The sequence below is a fragment of the Montipora foliosa genome, chromosome 1 (genome assembly GCF_036669935.1).
Source record: "Montipora foliosa isolate CH-2021 chromosome 1, ASM3666993v2, whole genome shotgun sequence".
Lineage (NCBI taxonomy): Eukaryota > Metazoa > Cnidaria > Anthozoa > Scleractinia > Acroporidae > Montipora > Montipora foliosa.
In genome coordinates, this window is record NC_090869.1 from 44,973,356 (window position 1) to 44,994,253 (window position 20,898).

The 20,898-nt window shown below is 39.8% G+C and overlaps 1 protein-coding gene across 2 annotated transcripts in view; it reads left to right on the forward strand.

Moving 5' to 3' along the window:
• The window catches only part of LOC137999489 (N6-adenosine-methyltransferase subunit METTL3-like), a 146,895-nt gene that overhangs the window by 53,260 nt on the left and 72,737 nt on the right, over positions 1-20,898 (forward strand). For both annotated transcript variants that reach the window (XM_068845269.1, XM_068845261.1), the window contains exons 4-7: positions 2,529-2,595; positions 3,153-3,186; positions 3,409-3,445; positions 14,632-14,707. In XM_068845269.1, the coding sequence (XP_068701370.1) occupies positions 2,529-2,595; positions 3,153-3,186; positions 3,409-3,445; positions 14,632-14,707 (214 nt within the window). The remainder of the gene's footprint in view (positions 1-2,528; positions 2,596-3,152; positions 3,187-3,408; positions 3,446-14,631; positions 14,708-20,898) is intronic.

Below are 20,898 nucleotides of genomic sequence, written 5' to 3' on the forward strand. Positions count from 1 at the left end.
AGAAGAGGCCTATTTGTAACTTAGTCCTATATAATGACTGGTTGCATCTTATATACATGTAGGCTGTTAACTGCAAGATGCAAAAACTGGAGCACATGAATATGATTTCTGGGCATGACACTGTATGCATTACATCTTTTCAGTAGAGGATTTGTGCTCCAATATTCTGAAAGTTTTGGATATTTTTTCACAATATCCATAAGATGTATGTGTGGAGAAGAATCGTGTTCCCTTAGTTTATTTTCTACAGTACCTGAAATATTCAGGTGGCTCCCACAGTATTCGAACCTATGACTTCTGCTATGCTATGCTTTTAAAGTACCATTCAAAAGTATGTTGAGAGTCTTGACTCCATCCTCGAAATGCCCGTGATGAAGGTTGAGATGTTCGAGTTTTGAGACACGAGAATCGAGGATTGAGAATCAAGAGTCAAGAAAGATGAACTTTGGAATATGCATAAACTCAAAAAAGAATTCGAGAAAGCGATCTATGTTGACTCGAAACTCGATTCTTGCGTCACAAAGGTTGAGATGTTCAAGTTTTGAGATGCAAGAATTGAGGATCGAGAATCAAGAATCAAGAAAGATGAACTTTGGAATATGCATAAACTCAAAAAAGAATTAGAGAAAACAATTTATGTCTCGAAGAAATAAACAGTTAAACTAACGGAACCCTTTGTACACAATATTTATGTCGACTCTAAGAAGGTTCTCAACATTCTTGGCTAGTGAGAAAAATATCTTCTTATCCTTTTGCATTTAGATTAAAAACATCATGATTTTATTCTTTCGCTTTTTCTAAAATAAAATACATGAGTTTAGACATTCACCTAAGTAGGCTTTCAATGTAAAAAAATTTTCTACATGACCATGGGTAGCGAGTAAACATTTCAAATTCCGAATTCTGCACCTTCACCAACAGCACAACATCTGAAACTTTGTCATATGAAATATTTCGCATGTTGTTTCAAAGTCACGCGTGTGCAGAGCACCATAGTCCAGACAAGATGCTCTTTAAAGCGTTTACTTGGAATACCATATTGCACAGAAGTAGGGTGATACATTTCGGAAGAGTTAGAAACAAACTGCTAGGATTGAGTAGACCAAAGTGATGTTCAAATTTGCTGAGTATCGAACAAAAGAAGTAAATCTTTTTGCAGCCAATTGAAATCTGGAGGGCTCATGACAACGGATAACGTATTGGTGAACATCGCTTAGTGTTTACAAATAAAATCAATAGATCACCAAGCAAAATTAGTAGTTTGATTTGGTACAGGTTGGAATGCAGTATCTGACATTTTCAGACTGTAGACTGCAGACTGCAGATTAATCCAAACTTATGGTTAGTGAAAGTTAACCATTTTAAATTGGGTGCTCAGACTTACCCTAAAATAATAATGTTTATCAGCACTATTTGCAGTTGTCATACTCCTCCTGGAATACTAAATTGAAAGCTTAACTCTGATTCCTAAAATTCGGACATTGTCCCTAACTTTATATGAAAGCTAACCATTCAAAATAATTGCTTAACCCAAATCACTAAGCTGATCATTTCACCCTAATCACTAAAATTTGTTGGTCTTCTAATCCACCATCCACCACATCTGTAAAATGATTTATGTTTGTGATTTCATACATACTCCGTAAAGAGTTCTACTTAATTACAGAAAGATGTTGAAGTGTGTTGAAATGGGTGGTGTTCAAAAACTATGAACTGGCTTAAGAAAAAGTAAACCAGGGAGAAAATTGAACTACAACATTGACACCTGAAAATTCAGGTGGCTCCAATGGGATTTGAACCCTCTGTGATGCCAGTGCTCAGCAAATTGACTTGCTCCCAATTTGGGCGGGCTCATAGTTCAGGACGTGATGGGTTCAAATCCTGTTGGAGCCAGCCACCTGAATTTTTCAGGTGTCTATAAGAGACAATTGCTTTAAGTGTGCAGCTAAGTGCAAGGATCATTTCTCAATGCTTCTTATTGTAGACTTCCTCTAGCGTGCATTATTCTGTGATGCTATATTTCTGTGTGTCAACTGATTTTTGTCTCCACTGGATTCTTTTTGCTCCCTGAATTATTCATGTGTTTTCCTTTACTGTCATCAAGTTCATTTAAACTGCCATTTTGTTCTTGCTAAAATAATTAGTGTTTTTTTTTTTGTGACTTTACCATTTTTTACTGTTGCCTTTGACCAAGGACTTCTGAGCAACACTTATTATAATACTTTACACACTGTTTGGAAGGTTTGGTTCTTGTTTATAAAATATGGCATAGATTATTGGAAGAAACAATCCTTTGATTGCAGTAGTTTTGAGTATCTTTAGCGGCCTTGCTATAACTTCCAAACATAGCTTTTTGTATTGCTTATTAAACAACCAACTTTAAATGGGAAGCATGTTTACATGTAGTTACCTTATAATCAGTTTCTTCATCTGCATATGTGCTAAATGTCATAGAGAACTGAATATTGTAGACATATCTTCTAATCCGTTTTTGCTATGAATGGCATTACATTTTATTTTGTGATTAGTATCAAGACTGGAACATCACAAGATGGAACACCTTGCACAATAGTCATAATAGTAGACCATCTAAAGGTAAAAGCATCTACAGTACCGTACATGTACAAGTTTTGTTTTACTTTGAAATGATTTGATCTATTAAGCACAATAATTGGCCTATACATACATTGTACTGGGTATGTGGAGCTGGCCTCTCAGAACCCCTACCCCTTTATAGTCTATTTTATGGCCAATTATAGACCCCATCTCAGTCACTTTTGGGTAAATGTAATTTTAGCGACTCCAACTTAGTCACTTTCTGTTTATGCATAAACCTTACATAAAGCCTTGTAATTGTAATTTCAAAACGGAATGTAACAATTTATTTTACCATGAATCTCTCCAGTTTTAAATCCAAGTAGCCAGAATTTTCTTACCCCCAAATCCCAACAATTTGCAACCCCATTCTAGTAACTCTGTTGGGAACTCTGTTGAAAATACAACCCCATTATAGTCACCAATTGTGAAAATGCCCCCCCCCCCTCCCTGTTATATGCTATTCTTTTGAAGAATAGTGTTGGGATGTACTAGATGACTGTTTTATGAAGTAACATTAATTTTACTGACAAGATGACATTTTTTCTATTTTCCAGTTAGATGCTGTTCACAGCGACTTGACACTAAAAGGTATTACTCTAGAGTGCTTGCACCAGTACAGTGTATTGGTATCTAAGAACCTGATTTTCCACTTCTCAAAATGGAACCTCTTCTGAATTCCCATCTTAATGCCTTTGCTGCTCCTTCCCTGCCACAGTTAATATTGGCCAGTGTAACTGGAAAAGAGGAGCAGAAATCTGAAAACAGTACCATTTGTCTCACTTTGATATATACCTGTGTTTTCTTCTTCAGAAGATAAGTCAGCACCAAAGAAAAGAAAAAGAGAAAGGTAAGGAGGGATAAATCCAGCAGCTGATAGCAATGGCCTTGTATCATCTTAAGTGCCCACTGGAAAAGAATTAATTTTATTCAGCTTATAAGAGTGTGATAATGCAATCTAAATTTGCCATTTCTTCCTTGTAGAATTGAGGTTGTACCATGGGAACTGAGCAATCAGATAAAAATACACTCACTCACCATTTGGGGTTTCCGAGTTCACTCTACCACCCTCATGATCTTCCCTCGGTTGATTCGACAAAGCATTATCTGCATTATCTGGTACGTCTTAAGATGATCTGCATGGATCACCTTAGGTTTCGCTCTGCGGTTTCTTCCAGATACCACCAGTTAAGATCCTTCCCAAGGACAATCCTAGTTGGGATTCCTCCCCTTCCTTTGTCTAATGTTGTGGAGGCAGACGTTGTCTCCGACTCGGAACGGTTTACTGGATGCCTGTTTGTCAAAATGGCGCTTCTGGCATTCTTCTGCTTTGCCTAATTGTCAGCATGCCAAGTCGTGGGCAATTAATAGTCGCTGCTGAAGAGCTAAGGCATATTCATTAGTCAGAGGCGACGAATCTGGTGGTGGCTCAGTAATGACATCCAAAGGCACCTGGAACATTTTTGGGGTTTCACCAGTGGATTCATGGACTGAACTTCTATAAGCCATCATACAGGTTTGAAATTGGAGACCCAATCCTCTTGGTTTTCCACCTGGCCATCTGACTGTGAATGGAGGGGGGATGTTCTGGTTTTTTCATTGTCCAAGATTTTGCATACCTCGGCCATAACTTTGGACTCAAAGATGGTCCCTTGATCACTTTACAGTCCATGAGGTACTCCAAATCGACACACAAACTTTGAAACCAGCTTTTCAGCCACTGTTGCAGCTTCTTGCTTAAGTATAGCCTAACCCTCTGTCCACTTTCGACAAGCACATATCTATTCCCATGAGGAATCACATGCAAGGGCCCTTATATGTCCATTGCGAACCATTCCATGGGTACACCAACATAATTTTGTTCCCACGGGGCCCAGAGCGACTTGACAATCTGATCATAAGGGGATACGTCTTCCCGCTTTGGTCTGATGGGACTTTTTCCCTTGAACTGCAGTATCACCTTGATACTGGAATCTGTTGCCTGTTGAAGACGAAGATATTCCCAGGTCCACATCATTTGGTGGGCAATGTCAACCAGTAGCTAAGGACGGTTCTGCATCATTCTTCTCAACCTGAGGAGTATCTGCTTCCTCTTCAGCAAACTCTTCTGTCTTAGCAATCGAAATCTCAGTCTGTACAGCAATGCTGATCAGTTGTTCAGCTTTCTTCCACTCTTTACACTTTTCAGAGACAGTGTGGCCCAGGTATGTGACACTCTTCTGGAACAGCACACATTTGCTAGGTTTCAGCTTAAGTCGAGCAGATTCAAACCGAACAAAGACTTCCTCCAAATGTTTCAACTCTTCCAGAAAAGTTTTTCCATACACAATGGTGTCGTCTAAGTAAATCAAGCAGGTTTCAAACCTCAGTTGTGCTAAAATCAATGAAGGGGGTAGTTTCTAATAGAAACTTTGATAGCGGCCGTAGAGTTCAGGTTTGGGGCCGTTGTACTGATTAAAACTCTATGGCCGCTACATCGACTACTGCATCTGCGCTATTTCATCCAGCAGAGAAGAACTGGATCAATTTATAACCTCCATCAATTCTTTTCATCCGGCTCTTAAATATACCTGGGAAATTTCGGAAACTTCATTGGCTTTCCTAGATATCAAAGTTTCTATTAGTGGCAAAATGCTATGTACCAGTGTGCACTACAAACCTACAGATTCTCACAGTTATTTGTTGTATTCATCGTCACATCCATCACGTCTTCTTAGACTTCGACGTCTATGTAGTGATGACTCTGATTTTTCCAGCAAATCAGAGGAGATGTGCCAGTTCGAAAAACGTGGCTATCCTGTCTCTGTGGTCAAAGCGGGCCATCATTGCACCCAACAATTTGATCGACAGTCAGCACTACAAACGTCACAAAAAGATGAGAGTGACAGAATTCCTTTCACCCTCACTTTTGATCCTCATAATCACGCAGTCAAAAGTATCATTCTTAATAATTTTAAATTACTCCAAAATGATCCTGAGACTGGTAGAATCTTTTCGCAACCTCCACTTATTTCATTCAAACGTGACAAAAACGTAGGCAACTTTTTTAGTTAGAAGTGCGCTCAAAACTAACCAGCAACCCGGCACTTTCAAATCTGCGCGCTCACGATGCAAAACTTGTTTTTTCATTGTTAACACTAGCAAGATATCGCGACCTAAGTGATCTGTTAAGATCACCGATCGTTTCACATGTACCTCCGCTTACTCTTTCTCTGCGTGGTTTTGGTGAACTTCACTTCTGGTTCTCTATAAATCAACTTGAGGCAATTCCAACTCTGCAACACTAGTTACTGCTTTGGCCATGGCTGCAACAGTTTGATCACCAAGGGTTTTTGTTTGATCAGACGTGTTCAGAATTTGCACAGGCTCAGTGCTAGTTCCTCCCGCTGAAACCAAAGTTCTGCCGATATAAAGTCTATTTTCCTAAAGGCGAGTGCCACAGGGGTCCAAGTTTTGCAATCCTTGCTTGGCAGTTTTGGGTGACAACTATCAATAGAGGAGATGGACAGGCATCACTTCCTCACTATGAGGCTGTATTGTTACGAGACGTCAGGTTACACACCTGAAACTAACTTGCTGACAACTCTGGTTACAACAGTCAATTTCCTCCCCATTAATAACCAGTTGCTGTTCGACTAGATGAAGTGTATACTGTCCACTAAATCCAATAACATACAGTCCACACCATCAGAATTTCAAATGACCCATTACAGTCACGTTTTCACCCTTTTCAAAGTTGTCAACAACACTGTCACTCAATTGCAGCCCTTTATCACTCAGGCACCTCGAGGATACCCTGTTCTTGTTGTCTGGAATTTGGTGTTGCTTTGAGTTTTGGGCCGGCGGGTCTAAATTGCAGGTCACGGGTTGCAGGTCATTGTTTCACCAATACAGAAAGTATCCTAAACATTCTATAAAGCTAACCCTAACCCTAACCCTAACCCTAACCCTAACCTTAGGCCTAATTAGGCCTAAACAAAAGTTTTTAGGCCTAAGGTTAGCTTTTATGAATGTTTAGGATACTTTCTGTATTGGTGAAACAATGACCTGCAACCCGCGACCTGCGACCTGCGACCTGCAACCTGCAACCTGCAGATTAGACCCGCCGGTTTTGCGCGTTCTTTTCTCATGTGTCCCGTCTCCACAGTTCCAGCATTCCCATCTACCCCTTCTACTATGGGTACCCTGTGCAGCTTGGTTTCTGTTGGGGTGGGGGCTGGGTTAGGGTTAGGCTGGGGCTGCTCTTGTCGTGTTACAAATTGGTTTAATCGGCTTATGATAGTTTCTTGGGCTTCCAGTTGTTGCTGTTGATAGACTAAGTCTATCTGACGTTTCACCTCATCAACTCGGTATCTGCTATTGCATTCTTTGGTTTCCGCAGTCTTGACTTTACTACCCGCCCACCTGAATGAGGTATTGTTGTCTAACACTCGAAGGGACTCCAACTCCTGAGCAAGTGAAAGGGCTTGGTCAAGGGTTTCTAGCTTTTCCTGCCTGAGGTACAGCTGATTATCCTTGTCATATAAGGCATCAATAAAATGTTGTACAGCAAAGCTTTCCTGTACAGGGGTACCCAAATCCTTGTCTACCATAAAACGAATATCTGTTGCTAGCATTGGTAAACGCTCACCTTCAAATTGCTGGCGATTCAGTAGTCTGGCCTGGTGTAACCAACCTGCCCTGGCTGCCTGCCTGCCTGCCTGCTGTCACCCCAGTCAACAGTTTTCTGCTATCGCAATGAAGACTTGCTGTTAAAAACATAGCTTTGTCCTCCTCATTCCAGTCATTGATGATCGCACAGTGCTCAAAATGCATTAAATATTCTTTGAGTGGTTGTTTGCCATCGGAATCCTCGGGAAGCTTAACTGGCGTTTTAATTTGTCGATCTCTTGAGATGACTTTGGTATGTGAAAGCTTGGCAAAGCAGGGTTGCAACGGAAAAGATTTGAAGATTGTATAAGTGGTGGAGTCAATGCTGCCGTGAATGTATTTGCTGGTGATGGGTTCCTCTGAGCTGCTAACAGCTCTATCGATTTTGTAGGGGTTGAACAAACCTCGCTGCTTCAAAAAGGGTTTGTCGATCTTGCTCGTAGTGTTTTGGCAGCAGTTGTGCTTTCTTCGATCAGCCCAAACAACTGGCTGAGGTCATCTAAATCCGGTTTAAAAGGATTTTTCGATTGTATCAGGGTCAACCACTGCTGCCACCAATGCGGTGGTTCCATATCTCGACTATAAACACCATGAACAAGCTTAAATACAACACAGCAATGAGTGGTTTCTTTCTGTTTTTAATCCAACATCCACATCCACACTGGCGGGACTGGTACACAATTTTTCCCAAGGGGGCTACAGTCCCTACAATATACATGTACATGTACTGCAGGGTATAGGCACTTTTGTGTGACTTGGGTTGTGGCTGTGTATCCAAGGTATAAATTTAAAGTAAATTCCAGTTGGAAAACCAGGTGCAATATACTGCTGGAAAGTTACTGTCAGAGAAAAGATCAGGTATGCCTCAGGGAGAGAAGTTAGATTGTGGAAAGTTCTCAACAGGCTGGTATAAAGGTGGGACCGGATCAACTCAGATTAATTTGGATCGCTCAACTCGGATCAACGTAAAAAAATGATAATGCCTCGAGAAATCACCCTAGCTATAATCTTTAAGCTTACCTTGGTGAAATTGGTGCAAACATCAAATAGTTTTGGCACTTTTCCCGGAGTGCACCACAAATACAGTTGCAAATATCTTTATTCACCGGGGAGGGGAGTGACAAAAATTGCAAAAGTCAATACACAAGATGCTGAAAAAGAACTATTTTGATTTTAAAATCACGTGGTGACTCCTATTTTTTATTATACAGTGTATAATGAAAAATAGAAGTTTGAGGATTAATTTTGGGCCCATGACAAAAATGACAAAGGGTGCTTTTAGTAACTACAGAGGAGGGCTGTCAGGCTAAAAAATGGCTCTTTCATCACATTTTCGTGACAAAAAACACATTTATAGCATCATTCGGTTGCAGTTTCCTATTTATTTTAAAGATCTTTGATGTTCCTGTTGTTTTACTGCAGGTAAACGTCTGTGCTGATAAAAACTGTGAAAAAACTTGCATTTCCTTGTTTAAGAAAACAGTTTCTTAGTGTCCACTTTTTCAAAAAGCAAACCTAATTATCTTCGAAAAATGCATGGTTACCGCCTATTTTCATTACACATTCCAATAACCCTAACTAAGATGTACTTTTCTTCATAGTCATACTCCAGGGAAAAAAATCTTCTTGTTAGGTGGCATGCACCGTCCTTAATACTATAATGTAATTTATCTATGTACAAGCCTGTACTTTATTTAAGTATATTGGTGCTCCACCCTGGATTGGGAGATATGTCCAGAAATGCACACAACAACAAAAATGGCAAAAATGAGAAAATGTCTGCGAATTTGGCAAATATGGCGAAAATGACAATTTTGCCACAATCGCCAACGAGGCAAAGCACAAAGCAGTGAAGGGGCCCCATAAAAGTTGGCGAAAGCGGCAAATTTGGCAAATATGGCGAAAAAGACAATTTTGCCACAATCGCCAACGCGGCAAAGCACAAAGCAGTGAAGGGGCCCCATAAAAGTTGGCGAAAGCGGCGAATTTGGCAAATATGGCGAAAATGACAATTTTGCCACAGTGGCCAACGAGGCAAAGCACAAAGCAGTATAGGGGCCCCATAAAAGTTGGCGAAAGCGGCGAATTTGGCAAATATGGCGAAAATGACAATTTCGCCACAATCGCCAACGAGGCAAATCACAAAGCAGTGAAGGGGGCCCATAAAAGTTGGCAAAAGCAGCGAATTTGGCAAATATGGCAAAAATGACAATTTTGCCACAATCGCCAACGAGGAAAAACAGAAAGCAGTGAAGAGGGCTCATAAAAGTTGGGGAAAGCGGCGAATTTGACAAATATGGCGAAAATGACAATTTTGCCACAATTGCCAACGCAGCAAAGCACAAAGCGGTGAAGGGGCCCCATAAAAGTTGGCGAAAGCGGCAAATTTGGCAAATATGGCGAAAATGACAATTTTGCCACAATCGCCAACGAGGCAAAGCACAAGGCAGTGAAGGGGCCCCATAAAAGTTGGCAAAAGCGGCGAATTTGGCAAATATGGCGAAAATGACCATTTTGCCACAATCGCCAACGAGGAAAAACACAAAGCAGTGACGGGGGCCCATAAAAGTTGGCGAAAGCTGCGAATTTGACAAATATGGCGAAAATGACAGTTTTGCCACAATCGCCAACGCGGCAAAGCACAAAGCAGTATAGGGGCCCCATAAAAGTTGGCGAAAGCGGCGAATTTGGCAAATATGGCGAAAATGACAATTTTGCCACAATCGCCAACGAGGCAAAGCACAAAGCAGTGAAGGGGCCCCATAAAAGTTGGCGAAAGCGGCGAATTTGGCAAATATGGCGAAAATGACCATTTTGATACAATCGCCAACGAGGAAAAACACAAAGCAGTGAAGGGGGCCGATAAACGTTGGCGAAAGTGGGGATGTGTCGAGAAATGCACACAACAACAAAAATGGCAAAAATGAGAAAATGTTGGCGAATTTGGCAAATATGGCGAAAATGACAATTTTGCCACAATCGGCAACGAGGCAAAGCACAGAGCAGTGAAGGGGGCCCATAAATGTTGGCGAAAGCGGCGAATTCGGCAAATATGGCGAAAATGACAATTTTGCCACAATCGCCAATGAGGCAAAGCAAAAAGCAGTATAGGGGCCCCATAAAAGTTGGCGAAAACGGCGACTTTGGCAAATATGGCGAAAATGACAATTTTGCCACAATCGCCAACGAGGCAAAACACAAAGCAGTGAAGGGGGCCCATAAAAGTTGGCGAAAGCGGCGACTTTGGCAAATATGGCGAAAATGACAATTTTGCCACAATCGCCAACGAGGCAAAACACAAAGCAGTGAAGGGGGCCCATAAAAGTTGGCGAAAGCGGCAAATTTGGCAAATATGGCGAAAATGACAATTTTGCCACAATCGCCAATGAGGCAAAGCAAAAAGCAGTATAGGGGCCCCATAAAAGTTGGCGAAAACGGCGACTTTGGCAAATATGGCGAAAATGACAATTTTGCCACAATCGCCAACGAGGCAAAACACAAAGCAGTGAAGGGGGCCCATAAAAGTTGGCGAAAGCGGCGACTTTGGCAAATATGGCGAAAATGACAATTTTGCCACAATCGCCAACGAGGCAAAACACAAAGCAGTGAAGGGGGCCCATAAAAGTTGGCGAAAGCGGCAAATTTGGCAAATATGGCGAAAATGACAATTTTGCCACAATCGCCAACGAGGCAAAACACAAAGCAGTGAAGGGGGCCCATAAAAGTTGGCGAATGTGGCGAACAAAATTAATGAAAGAAGAATTCGATCTCCAGAGCTGTTTCAAATGTTTGACTTCAAAATATGAAAGTTCATTTCTTGAATTTTAATGATTTTAGAAATTTAACAACCAGCATGAAGAACAAGGGAAAGAGGAATTTGGCAAAATAGGGAGATATGGGAACGGGACGTGGCTCCAAATAACAAAGTCATGGCAAGGTTGTCATTTGTGACTGCGCTGGAACAATTTAATTACTGACATATATAACTGCCTCGTACTCTGACAATTCATGTAAGAATGACTTCACCAACGGGTACTAAGAGTTTCAAAGCAGTTATGTGAATCTTACCAATGTCCGCTTGCAAGGAATTAGATTCAATAAACCACACACAAAATATGTCCTTGTCATATGATCCATAACTTGAAAGTAAGCAATGCGTGAAGATGCATGTCGTGCCTGTGAATTTTATAGTAGCTTTTCACGAATCTTGCCATCAGTCGAAATTGAAATCCTTTTACCACAACTGTAGAAGAATGTCGACACCCAGTAGAACAGAAGTTGCAAAATTAAAATTCTCCACAAGACGATAAACATTTCCTGAATTGTGATCCGCCAGAAATACCGAAGCGTTCTTTTAGACGCCATCTTATGAAATTGCCATATACGTCGTGTTAAGTCACTGTAGTGTAACTGCTAACTGAGCCCCAAGTCTCCTCGTTTGTCGTCTGAGTACATACGTACATACAGTAGAACCCCGTTAACTCGAATTCTGAAGTGAAACGAAAATCTGTTCGAGTTAGCGGGGTTTCGAGCTATCGGGGTCGATTAAACGCCGTGGACATAAGTGTAGATATCACACTCACGTGTGTGGGGAGAAAAAAATTTTGGTGCGCAAATCTATAAGTGTCAATCTACATTTGTGGCAGTGAAAGCGTTAATCGGGACATTTCTTTTGAGCGAACCTAGATGTTGTTAATTTTGCTGATTGTCAATATGTAGATTACATCGGATAGTCTGTGTGTGTTGATTTCACCGATAGCCTCTTTCTTCTCTTGTAAGTTATTCACACAATTTTTTTATTTTCACTCCCCTTTTCTTTCAAAAAATAAAGCGGATGTAAAGAGAAGCGAAAGCCGCCGGTGTGTTAGGTGAGACAGAGAGGGAAAACAAAGCTGAAAAGCCTAGTCAAATCATCGTGTCATTTAACAGCCACACCGGAAAATAACTAAGTGAAACACGAAAATAAACAGGTCTAATGGAAGCGTGCTTGAATTTCGTCAAATCATCCCCAAAATCAGCAAGAATTTGTGACGCTGATGAATAATGAAGTAGTCTCTTTTTCCAAAACGATAGAATTACCTGGTGATAAATAACCTCGTCTAGGAGAGGGAATTTTTGGCTTTGCAGAACAATGGTTGACCTCACCAAACAGAGTAAAATCTGTAAGTGTCAATCTCCATTTATGGCGGTGAAAGGGTTAATGGGGACATAGTTTTTGAGCGAACCTAGATGTTGTTAATTTTGCCTATTGTCAATATGTAGATTATATCGGCTAGTCTGTGTGTGTTGATTTCACCGATAGCCTCTTTCTTCTCTTTAAGTTATTCACGCAATTTTTTTGATTTTCGCTCCGCTTTTCTTTGAAAATTCAAGCGGATGTAAAGTGGAGAAGCGAAAGCCTCCGGTGTGTTAGGTGAGAGGGAAAACAAAGCTGAAAAGCCCATTCAAATCGTCGTGTCATTTAACAGCAACACCGGAAAATAACTGGGTGAAACACGAAAATAAAGAGGTGTAATGGAAGCGTGCTTGAATTTCGACGAATTATCCCCAAAATCAGCAAGTTATGACGCTGATGAATAATAAAGCAGTCTCTTTTTCCAAAACGATACAGTTACCTGGTGATAAATAACCTCGTCTAGGAGAGTGAATTTTTGGCTTCGCAGAAACAATGGTCAACCTCAGAGAGTTGGACGATTGGACGTTTGTGTTGAATTCGCACATTTCTTGTCCAACGAGTGCTTTCTTCGAACCGCAAAATGAAAGCGAAAATTTTACGAGAGTGCTTAAGCCTAATCATTTAAAGGAGCGCTTACACTTTTGACATATGGCGATAATGAAAATTGTGCAAGGGCGATCTCGTGAAAACTGTAGTTAACCGAACCGTAAAATAAAAGCAAAAAGTTTACGAGAGCGCTTAGGCTTAATCAGGAAGCGAGTGGTATTTCCTGCAGTTAACCGAACCGTAAAATGAAAGTTAAATAACCGAATTGAAAATGATTTGATCAACGCTATAAGAACGAGAGATACATATCGACAAGGAGATTGATCACGCTTTAAGAAACATCATTGTTTGTGCTCGATCATTGTGCTTTATGAACGAGAAATACATATACATCAATGTCCCTCGCTCTTTTTGTTTGGCGCCTCAGACGGGAGAAATACTGCGTATCCACTAAGGTCGGCGTCTCCAATGCGTATCTGCGTACCCGCGTATCCACCCAATTTAGTGTAAAGCTTCGACGTGGCAGGGTATTCGGTGAAGCCATTGATTTCAGCGATAGGCTTTTTTTTTCTCTTGTGATTTATTCACCCATTTTTTTATTTTCACTTCACGTTTCTTTGAAGAAATTATGTCTGTATGAAAAGTGGAGAAGCGGAAGCCGCGAGTGTGTTAGATGAGAGGGAAAGCAAAGCTGAAAAGCCTTTTCAAATTGTCATGTCATTTCACATGCGCACTGGAAAATAAGTGGGTGAAAGACGAAAATAAACAAGTCTGTTGGAAGCGTGCTTGAATTGCGACTAATGAGCCCCAAAATCAGCAAGAATTTGTGACGCTGATGAATGAAAATGGTTTAAGGGCTTTCGTGAAAAGTGTAGTTAACGGAACCGTAAAATGACAGCTGTAATTGCCGAATTTGTCGAAATCGCTAATGTTCACCTGCGTGGTATCAATACCAAAGGATCAAGTAATGTGGCGAAATTAGTAAAACATCGCCAAAATTGCCGATTTTGTCCAAACGCCAATGTTCACCCAAGAGGTATAAATACCAATGGGTGAACTAATTTGACGAAATTGGCCAAGCATCGCCAAAATTGCCGAATTTGTCAAAATCGCCAAAATCGCCAATGTTCACCCGTGTGGTGTGAATACCAATGGATGAACTAATTTGACGAAATTGGCAAAACATCGCCAAAATTGCCGAATTTGGCAAAACCGCCAAAATCGCCAATGTTCATACCAATGGATGAACTAATTTGACGAAATTGGCAAAACATTGCCAAAATTGCCGAATTTGTCAAAATCGCCAAAATCGCCAATGTTCACCCGCGTGGTGTCAATACCAATGGATGAACTAATTTGACGAAATTGGCAAAATATCGCCAAAATCGCTAATTTTGCCAAGATTGTCAATCGTGCAGCTCTTTCGCCAAATCTGCCATTTTTGTCATCGTGTGCATTTCTGGACATAAGTGTGGATTGGAGATGCAAATTGATATCCATTTTCTCAAAGGTTAATTTTAAATGTGCCGTAAGCCAGCAATAGATAATGGAGAAATTTATTTTCTGAATGCACTAGTGAATGGCATTATGGTGATTCTTTTGAGCCAATGTGCCTTTAGGATCAGTCTTGTCATGCTAAACCTTCTTTGTATTGTTTGTTCTAGTAATTCAAATGACTTGGCCTCATCACCAACTCCAGAAATAACAAAACCAAAACTTGAGTCAGTTGATGATATTGAGGTATGTTTTTAGCTTAAAATTCCCTGATAGCAGAGGTCTCTTTTCTTTTTGTGTTCACTGGGTTGATGAGTACAGGAAAAGAGACCTCTGCCATGGATCGAAAATCACTTTGATATAACCGACGTCCATGACCTTCGATGGGACTGCCCAAAGCACATGCACATAATTCTTTTACAGTAATTCAGCTGTTGCTAAGTAAGTCCATACAACACATGAAGTATCATGTGAGGATTTGGTCGATAGGTAACTGCTGCGCATACTCAACACAGTGAGTTTCAACTCGTCATCCCAGTGAATGCAAAGAAAAGAGACAACTGCTGGCAAGGAAAGCTTAAAGGGGCTAGGTCACGCTATTTTAGGTAATTTTGTTTAATTTTGTTAATTATGAGCTCTAAACGTCAAATTGGCAAAGCAAGAGTCGTTCATTTGCAAAATCACGGCCACATAACAACTGAGAATCATTTTCCAGCTTTGTAAATGACATTTTGATATAGAGGGATATAAATTTGAAAAAAGGTGGGCCGACGTTTTTCAAATTTACCCAAATTCAATCCATTTCAATCCTCTCCAGTCTTGTCCATCCATGTTCCTTCTTGGCTTCCCTGTGTTTTGTTAGAATCCTTCAATAGTTTTGAACAGTTATTTTAATATTTTAGTTAATTCTATGACCATTTGATCAGTGCTGAAATTGCCTAAAATTGTGTGACCTAGCCCCTTTAAAACGGCACATTCACACAGTTTTATAGCCTTTTTTAAATTCGGGGCCTTGTACTCATGGAGCAAAAACAAAAAAAAAAACATCTTAAGTTTGAGACCACAATATGAACTCTACCATATACATTTGTAAGGATTCTTTGTGCAAAGACACAAGCTCATGCCTGTTTGCAAGCTGGCATACAAGTATGCAAATCTCTGCATATGGTTGTTATAAGTGCTAATGTTATTATTAAGTTAAGATGCTGATCATTGCAGTTATTGTACTTGTGAGCAGTACCGAAAGGAAAGCCTGAAAAATTCAGGCTTGAACAGGATTCAAACCCTGACTGCTGCAATACTGGTGCAGTGCTCTACCAGTTGAGCTATCAAGCCATCTGGGAGCTGGTCATTATGTGAGTTTTAGTTGAGCCTGGAGAGGATACAGATACGTCAAAAGTTAGTATATGAAAGCTATACAGTGTATATCAAGCTCAACTGGACCAGTATCGCAGAGACCAGAATTTGAATCCTGTTCAAGCCTGAATTTTTCAGGCTTTCCTCTCGTTACTGCTGAAGTAATGTTAATAACTGCAATGATCAGCATCTTAACTTGATTCTCTCCTTATAACATAAGGGCGATATTTTCTTGTCACTGTCGAGGCACAACGAAAACCAGTTGGGCAAACGGATTAAAAAAGCACTTGTTCCCTCGCATTTATAACCATGACAACATCAACCATCTGTACATACGTACGTACATCCGTACGTCCACCCCTCCAAGACTCAATGCGCCGTCAAGGCTGCCTGTACTCAACGATTGCTCTACCATTTTATTACATTTTTAGTTATCTACCAGGTACAATTGGCTTATAATGTCTCATATCAGCATGTTAAAATAGTTATTGACCATTCTGAGTGCTCTCCTCCGAGCTGCAATATCGACGCTGCTAAAAATGAGCAATACTGTGTCTTCCTTCGACTAAACTTCGCACATGCAGATCTATCGCAAAATTATGATGTCAACCATCCTGTTCGAAGGACTGGAAAACACGGCGAAACAACTCTGACGTTGCAACGAAAATTATTCGTTCAAGATCTAACGATATGTATGGACGTGGAAGCAAATCCAGGACCTGACCAACTATTAAACGAAATAGTTTCCTGTTCTGCTCAAAATCAAGTTACAGGAATTAAATTACTCGCCATGAACAGCTATGGAATGATGACATACTCTAGCAGTGAACTTCGTGCTCTTCGTTCTGTTTCCCACTACGTTTTCCTTACTCTTAAGGATTATGGAATTCTCAAGACCCATCGTACCAGAGCTGGAAAGCGTGTTAGAGCGAAAAAGTACAGAATACCGACACTATGTAATTTTCATTATTATTCACTTGGCTCTGTTTCGCCAACTCAAGTTAATTATTCAAGACCAAGCGGCGACAGGCCTAACCTTATTCGGATACAAACAACAACAGCAGAGTCAAGTAAGCCACAGAGTTTCCTTGATTTTTGTCTGTTAAATGCTAGTTCTATCAGGAAAAAAGCTCTTTTGATAAAGGACTATGTTGTTGAACATAATCTCGATCTGCTTGCAATCAACGAAATCTGACTTGATCCAGACGACAAAGATATATATTATGTGAGAGAAATTTGTCCGACAGGCTATGGCTTCCATCATATTCCAAGAGCTGATTCAAACGGTGGAGGTGTGGCACTGCTACTTAAAAAATCTCTGCAAATTAGGAAACAGAATCAGACCAAAGTCAAGTCTAAATGCATGTATTAGACTTGTTATTGTTTACAGGCCTCCACCATCTAAACAGAATAGTTTAAAAGAAAATGATTTCTTTGGTGAATTTAATTCTCCGCTGGAGTGCCTGGCAATTACTTCTTCCAAGCTTCTGATAACTGGTGACTTTAATTTTCATACATACATACATACATACATACATACATACATACATACTTTATTGCTACCTCACCAATGGGGCTTTTCAGGAACAATGTGAACAAGCCATCAGAAACTTATGCAAAGAAGCATGTTAAATGGGTTTAATCTTGAACAACATGTCAGTGAAGCTACCCACAAGAACGGTAACACCCTAGACTTACTTATTACTCGCTCAGGTGATAACTTTATATCTGATGTCCGCATTATGCCTGGTTTAATTAACCCTAAACTATTCGATCATTATGCTATTCGCTCACAAGTGAAGCTAAAAAAGCCATCTTTTGAACAGAAGGAGATTACCTACAGGAAAGTTAGGGCAGTGGACATCGAGGCCCTGCAGACCGATATCAAGTCGTCAACTCTCCTTTCAGATTATTCTGATATGGATCTTACGCCTCTTGTAGAGAATTTTGAGATCACGCTCACGAATGTCCTTGATACGCATGCACCGATTAAGAAGCGTACAACGACTTTTAGACGTTATGGTCCCTGTTATAATGACTCTATTGATGTCAAGAAGAGAAAACGCCGGAAGCTAGAGCGACGATGGCGCAAGTCGAACCTTAGCACTGACAGACAGCTGTATATCACTCAGTGTGGTATAGTCAATGATATGATAAGAGATGCAAAATCTATTTACTACGCGAGGCTTCATTTTTCGCTCGCTTTCTGTGGCTCAACGCGGCTACACGGCCATACTATATATCAACGAAAGTTCTTACACAGTCAATGCTTTTCGTCTTCAGTTGGAAAACAGTTTGGAAGATGTTTTCTTTCTGCATTTCTCTCTGGTTTCAATCCAGTTCGACATATCATGATATCTGTGGTCCACAATGGTGGCTACGCTGTTATTCAAGTCCAGCATCAGCGGGATGTAAACTTAAAGCTGTGTCTATTTTTAATTTGCTTAGAGCCACTTTTTTCTCTGTATTGCAATTTTTGGCATATCTATAGAAGCTCTGATTAGGTTACATGATGCCTGGAGGACATATGTCTAGAACAGAAAGGAAAGGACTGAGCGAAAGAGAACGACAATGAGGAAACAAAATACCGGTAATAGCTCATACTTAGCACACAAATTCTTTCCTTGGGCACTAAACCGTTTGTTATTTTTACGGATGCGTTACTGGTATTTAATTTTTATTGTCAACTGGAATTAAATAACAATTATCTGTACTCTTTTGGACATAAAGAAAAAGTTGATTTGTTTGTTTGTTTTGCTCTAAAATGCGAGGGAAGAAGTGCTTTTTTAATCCGTTTGCCCGACAGTGACAAGAAAATGTTGCCCTTATGTTATAAACACGTATTCGCAATGAGTTCTCATAAAATTATGGGGGAATCTCCAGTATCTTGTGTTTTCGGAAGTTTGTTTAAGGCACCCAAATGTTATTTAAGTGTTGGAGCAGATCGTGTTTGAAGTCCGTCCTTTCTTGGTTGCATTGCTGTAGTTGCCGATTCTTGTGCCAAACCAACCTGGCATGTTTCAATGAAAGACGTCAAAATGTGAATGATCTTGTTTTCAGAGAGAAAGTGGAATTAAGTACATCAGTAAAACTCTTCTTTGACCTTGAACTGACAAAGTTGTTTTTATGGCTTCTTATTTTAGCATGATTCCTATTCTCTGGCTATTGACAGTTGACTCTAAAATGGCTTTTTTTCCTTTTCAATTCGCTCGCTGAGGTTGTGCTTAATGCTTGTTTTCTTTTAACACTCAATGGGTTCAAGAAAAAATTATTGCCAAACTGGTGAATTGCAGAGTAAATTTCACTGGAAAAACCGATGTCGCACTCATTGCTTCCTGATTCATGCGATATCAGTTTTTACCGTAAAATTTACCATGGAAGTCATTAGTTAGGCAATGAATTTTTCCATAGAAGAAAGCAAAGAAAATGATTTAATTATTAAAGCAGCAACCGGAAACATCAAAACGTGGACAATTCGAAACCTTTTATTTTCACAAACCGTACAAGCAGTGAGAATAAATAACCAGGGAGCTCCGCTTTTAGGCTTGGCTAAATCTATATATTATTATTATTATATGGCTGGAGTTATTCAGCAGGCCGTGAACTGAACATGAAATCTTCAAGCTCTATTTTCTAGGGCTTTATTAGGACGCTAAAATTAGTTAAGTACACTGTATGAGACGAGAATTTCAACTTCAGTGCATGATATTTCCTTTGATTTGTAACATATAAAAAAATTCCTCACATGCTATTGGAGTGCAATCATTTGTAACTAAGATGCAACAAAGTGTGGTTGTTTTCACAAAGTGAAGGGGCAGGAGCTTCTGCAGCAGAAGCCTCAAAACTAAAAGGCAATATTAAATACCAAAAAACTAAAACTTTATTCAAATAATTCAATGTGTTAGTTTTAATATGATATATAGTTTGACCCTATACAAAAAATAGCAGTGTGACAATTGTTTTTTTCTGTGGACAGTTACATAGTCAACTTGACTTTCCAATGACATGACAACTGAAATTAGTTGCAGTGACTAGACTAAAGTATAATTATGTGCAAAGGTGAAAATCAAATATTAAGTGGAAGGGAACGCCCTCTTAAATTGTAGGTCTATAAGCCATTGATAACACAAAGACAATCATTCTAGTGTCCACTAGAAGTTTGATAAAGGAAGTCTCTGCCGTTGACAATAGAATGGTGTCTGCAGTGCAAAAGGAAGACTCTTTGTTTTGTGTACTTAGCAGGGTAACTTTATTGGGACAGAAATTCTATTTTATACCTTTTTTTCACATTAAAAAATGGCAAGGCAAGGATCTCCAATCTTATTGAATTGTTTGTACTGTTGTCATAAGCTCTTTGTAGTAATCAATAGGAATTCCTTGCATATGAACTGGATACCAAAAATTAAAATGATCATCACATTGAAGTAAGAGAAGTGAGGAGTTAATTGAAGGAAAATGATATTTTTGTGGCTGGAACCAAATATTTCATACTAGCTGATGAAGATCCTGCAATAGCCACTGCTCCATTTCTCTCAAGTATATACAATGAATGTATTGATTCCTGTGAAACCACACACAAATAAGTAAGGATACAGAAGGATTTACCTATAGTGACACTCACAAAGTTAAGAACTACTTTCAATATTATCCCTTCTGGCTGCTTGCTGTGCAATAATTATTTCGTACATTGAAGACATAAGTCCCGCCGGTCTAGACTATTTTGTTCCACTGGTTCATTTTTATTCTAATTGTCCCATTTTCCATAATGTTTTGATAGTTGCTATTTTAAAATATGGCTAACATGATAAATATGTGTATATTAATGAATGAATTTCGTTTGCTTCAGTAAATATTAATCATCTTCGACCAATTTAGTTTTCGTGGCATGTAGATATTTTTTGGTAATTTTCCATTCCCTCACAATTTATACATGTTTTGCAAGGGCTACATAAAGTAGAGCAGCATGACAAAAGCAGACACAATAGTTGGGGACTCTTTAATGCGAAATTCGCGGGATTTGTATAATTCACATCCAGGAATTTGTACCGGTTTTGGGGTCTAGAGGTAGGAATGTCTGTCAT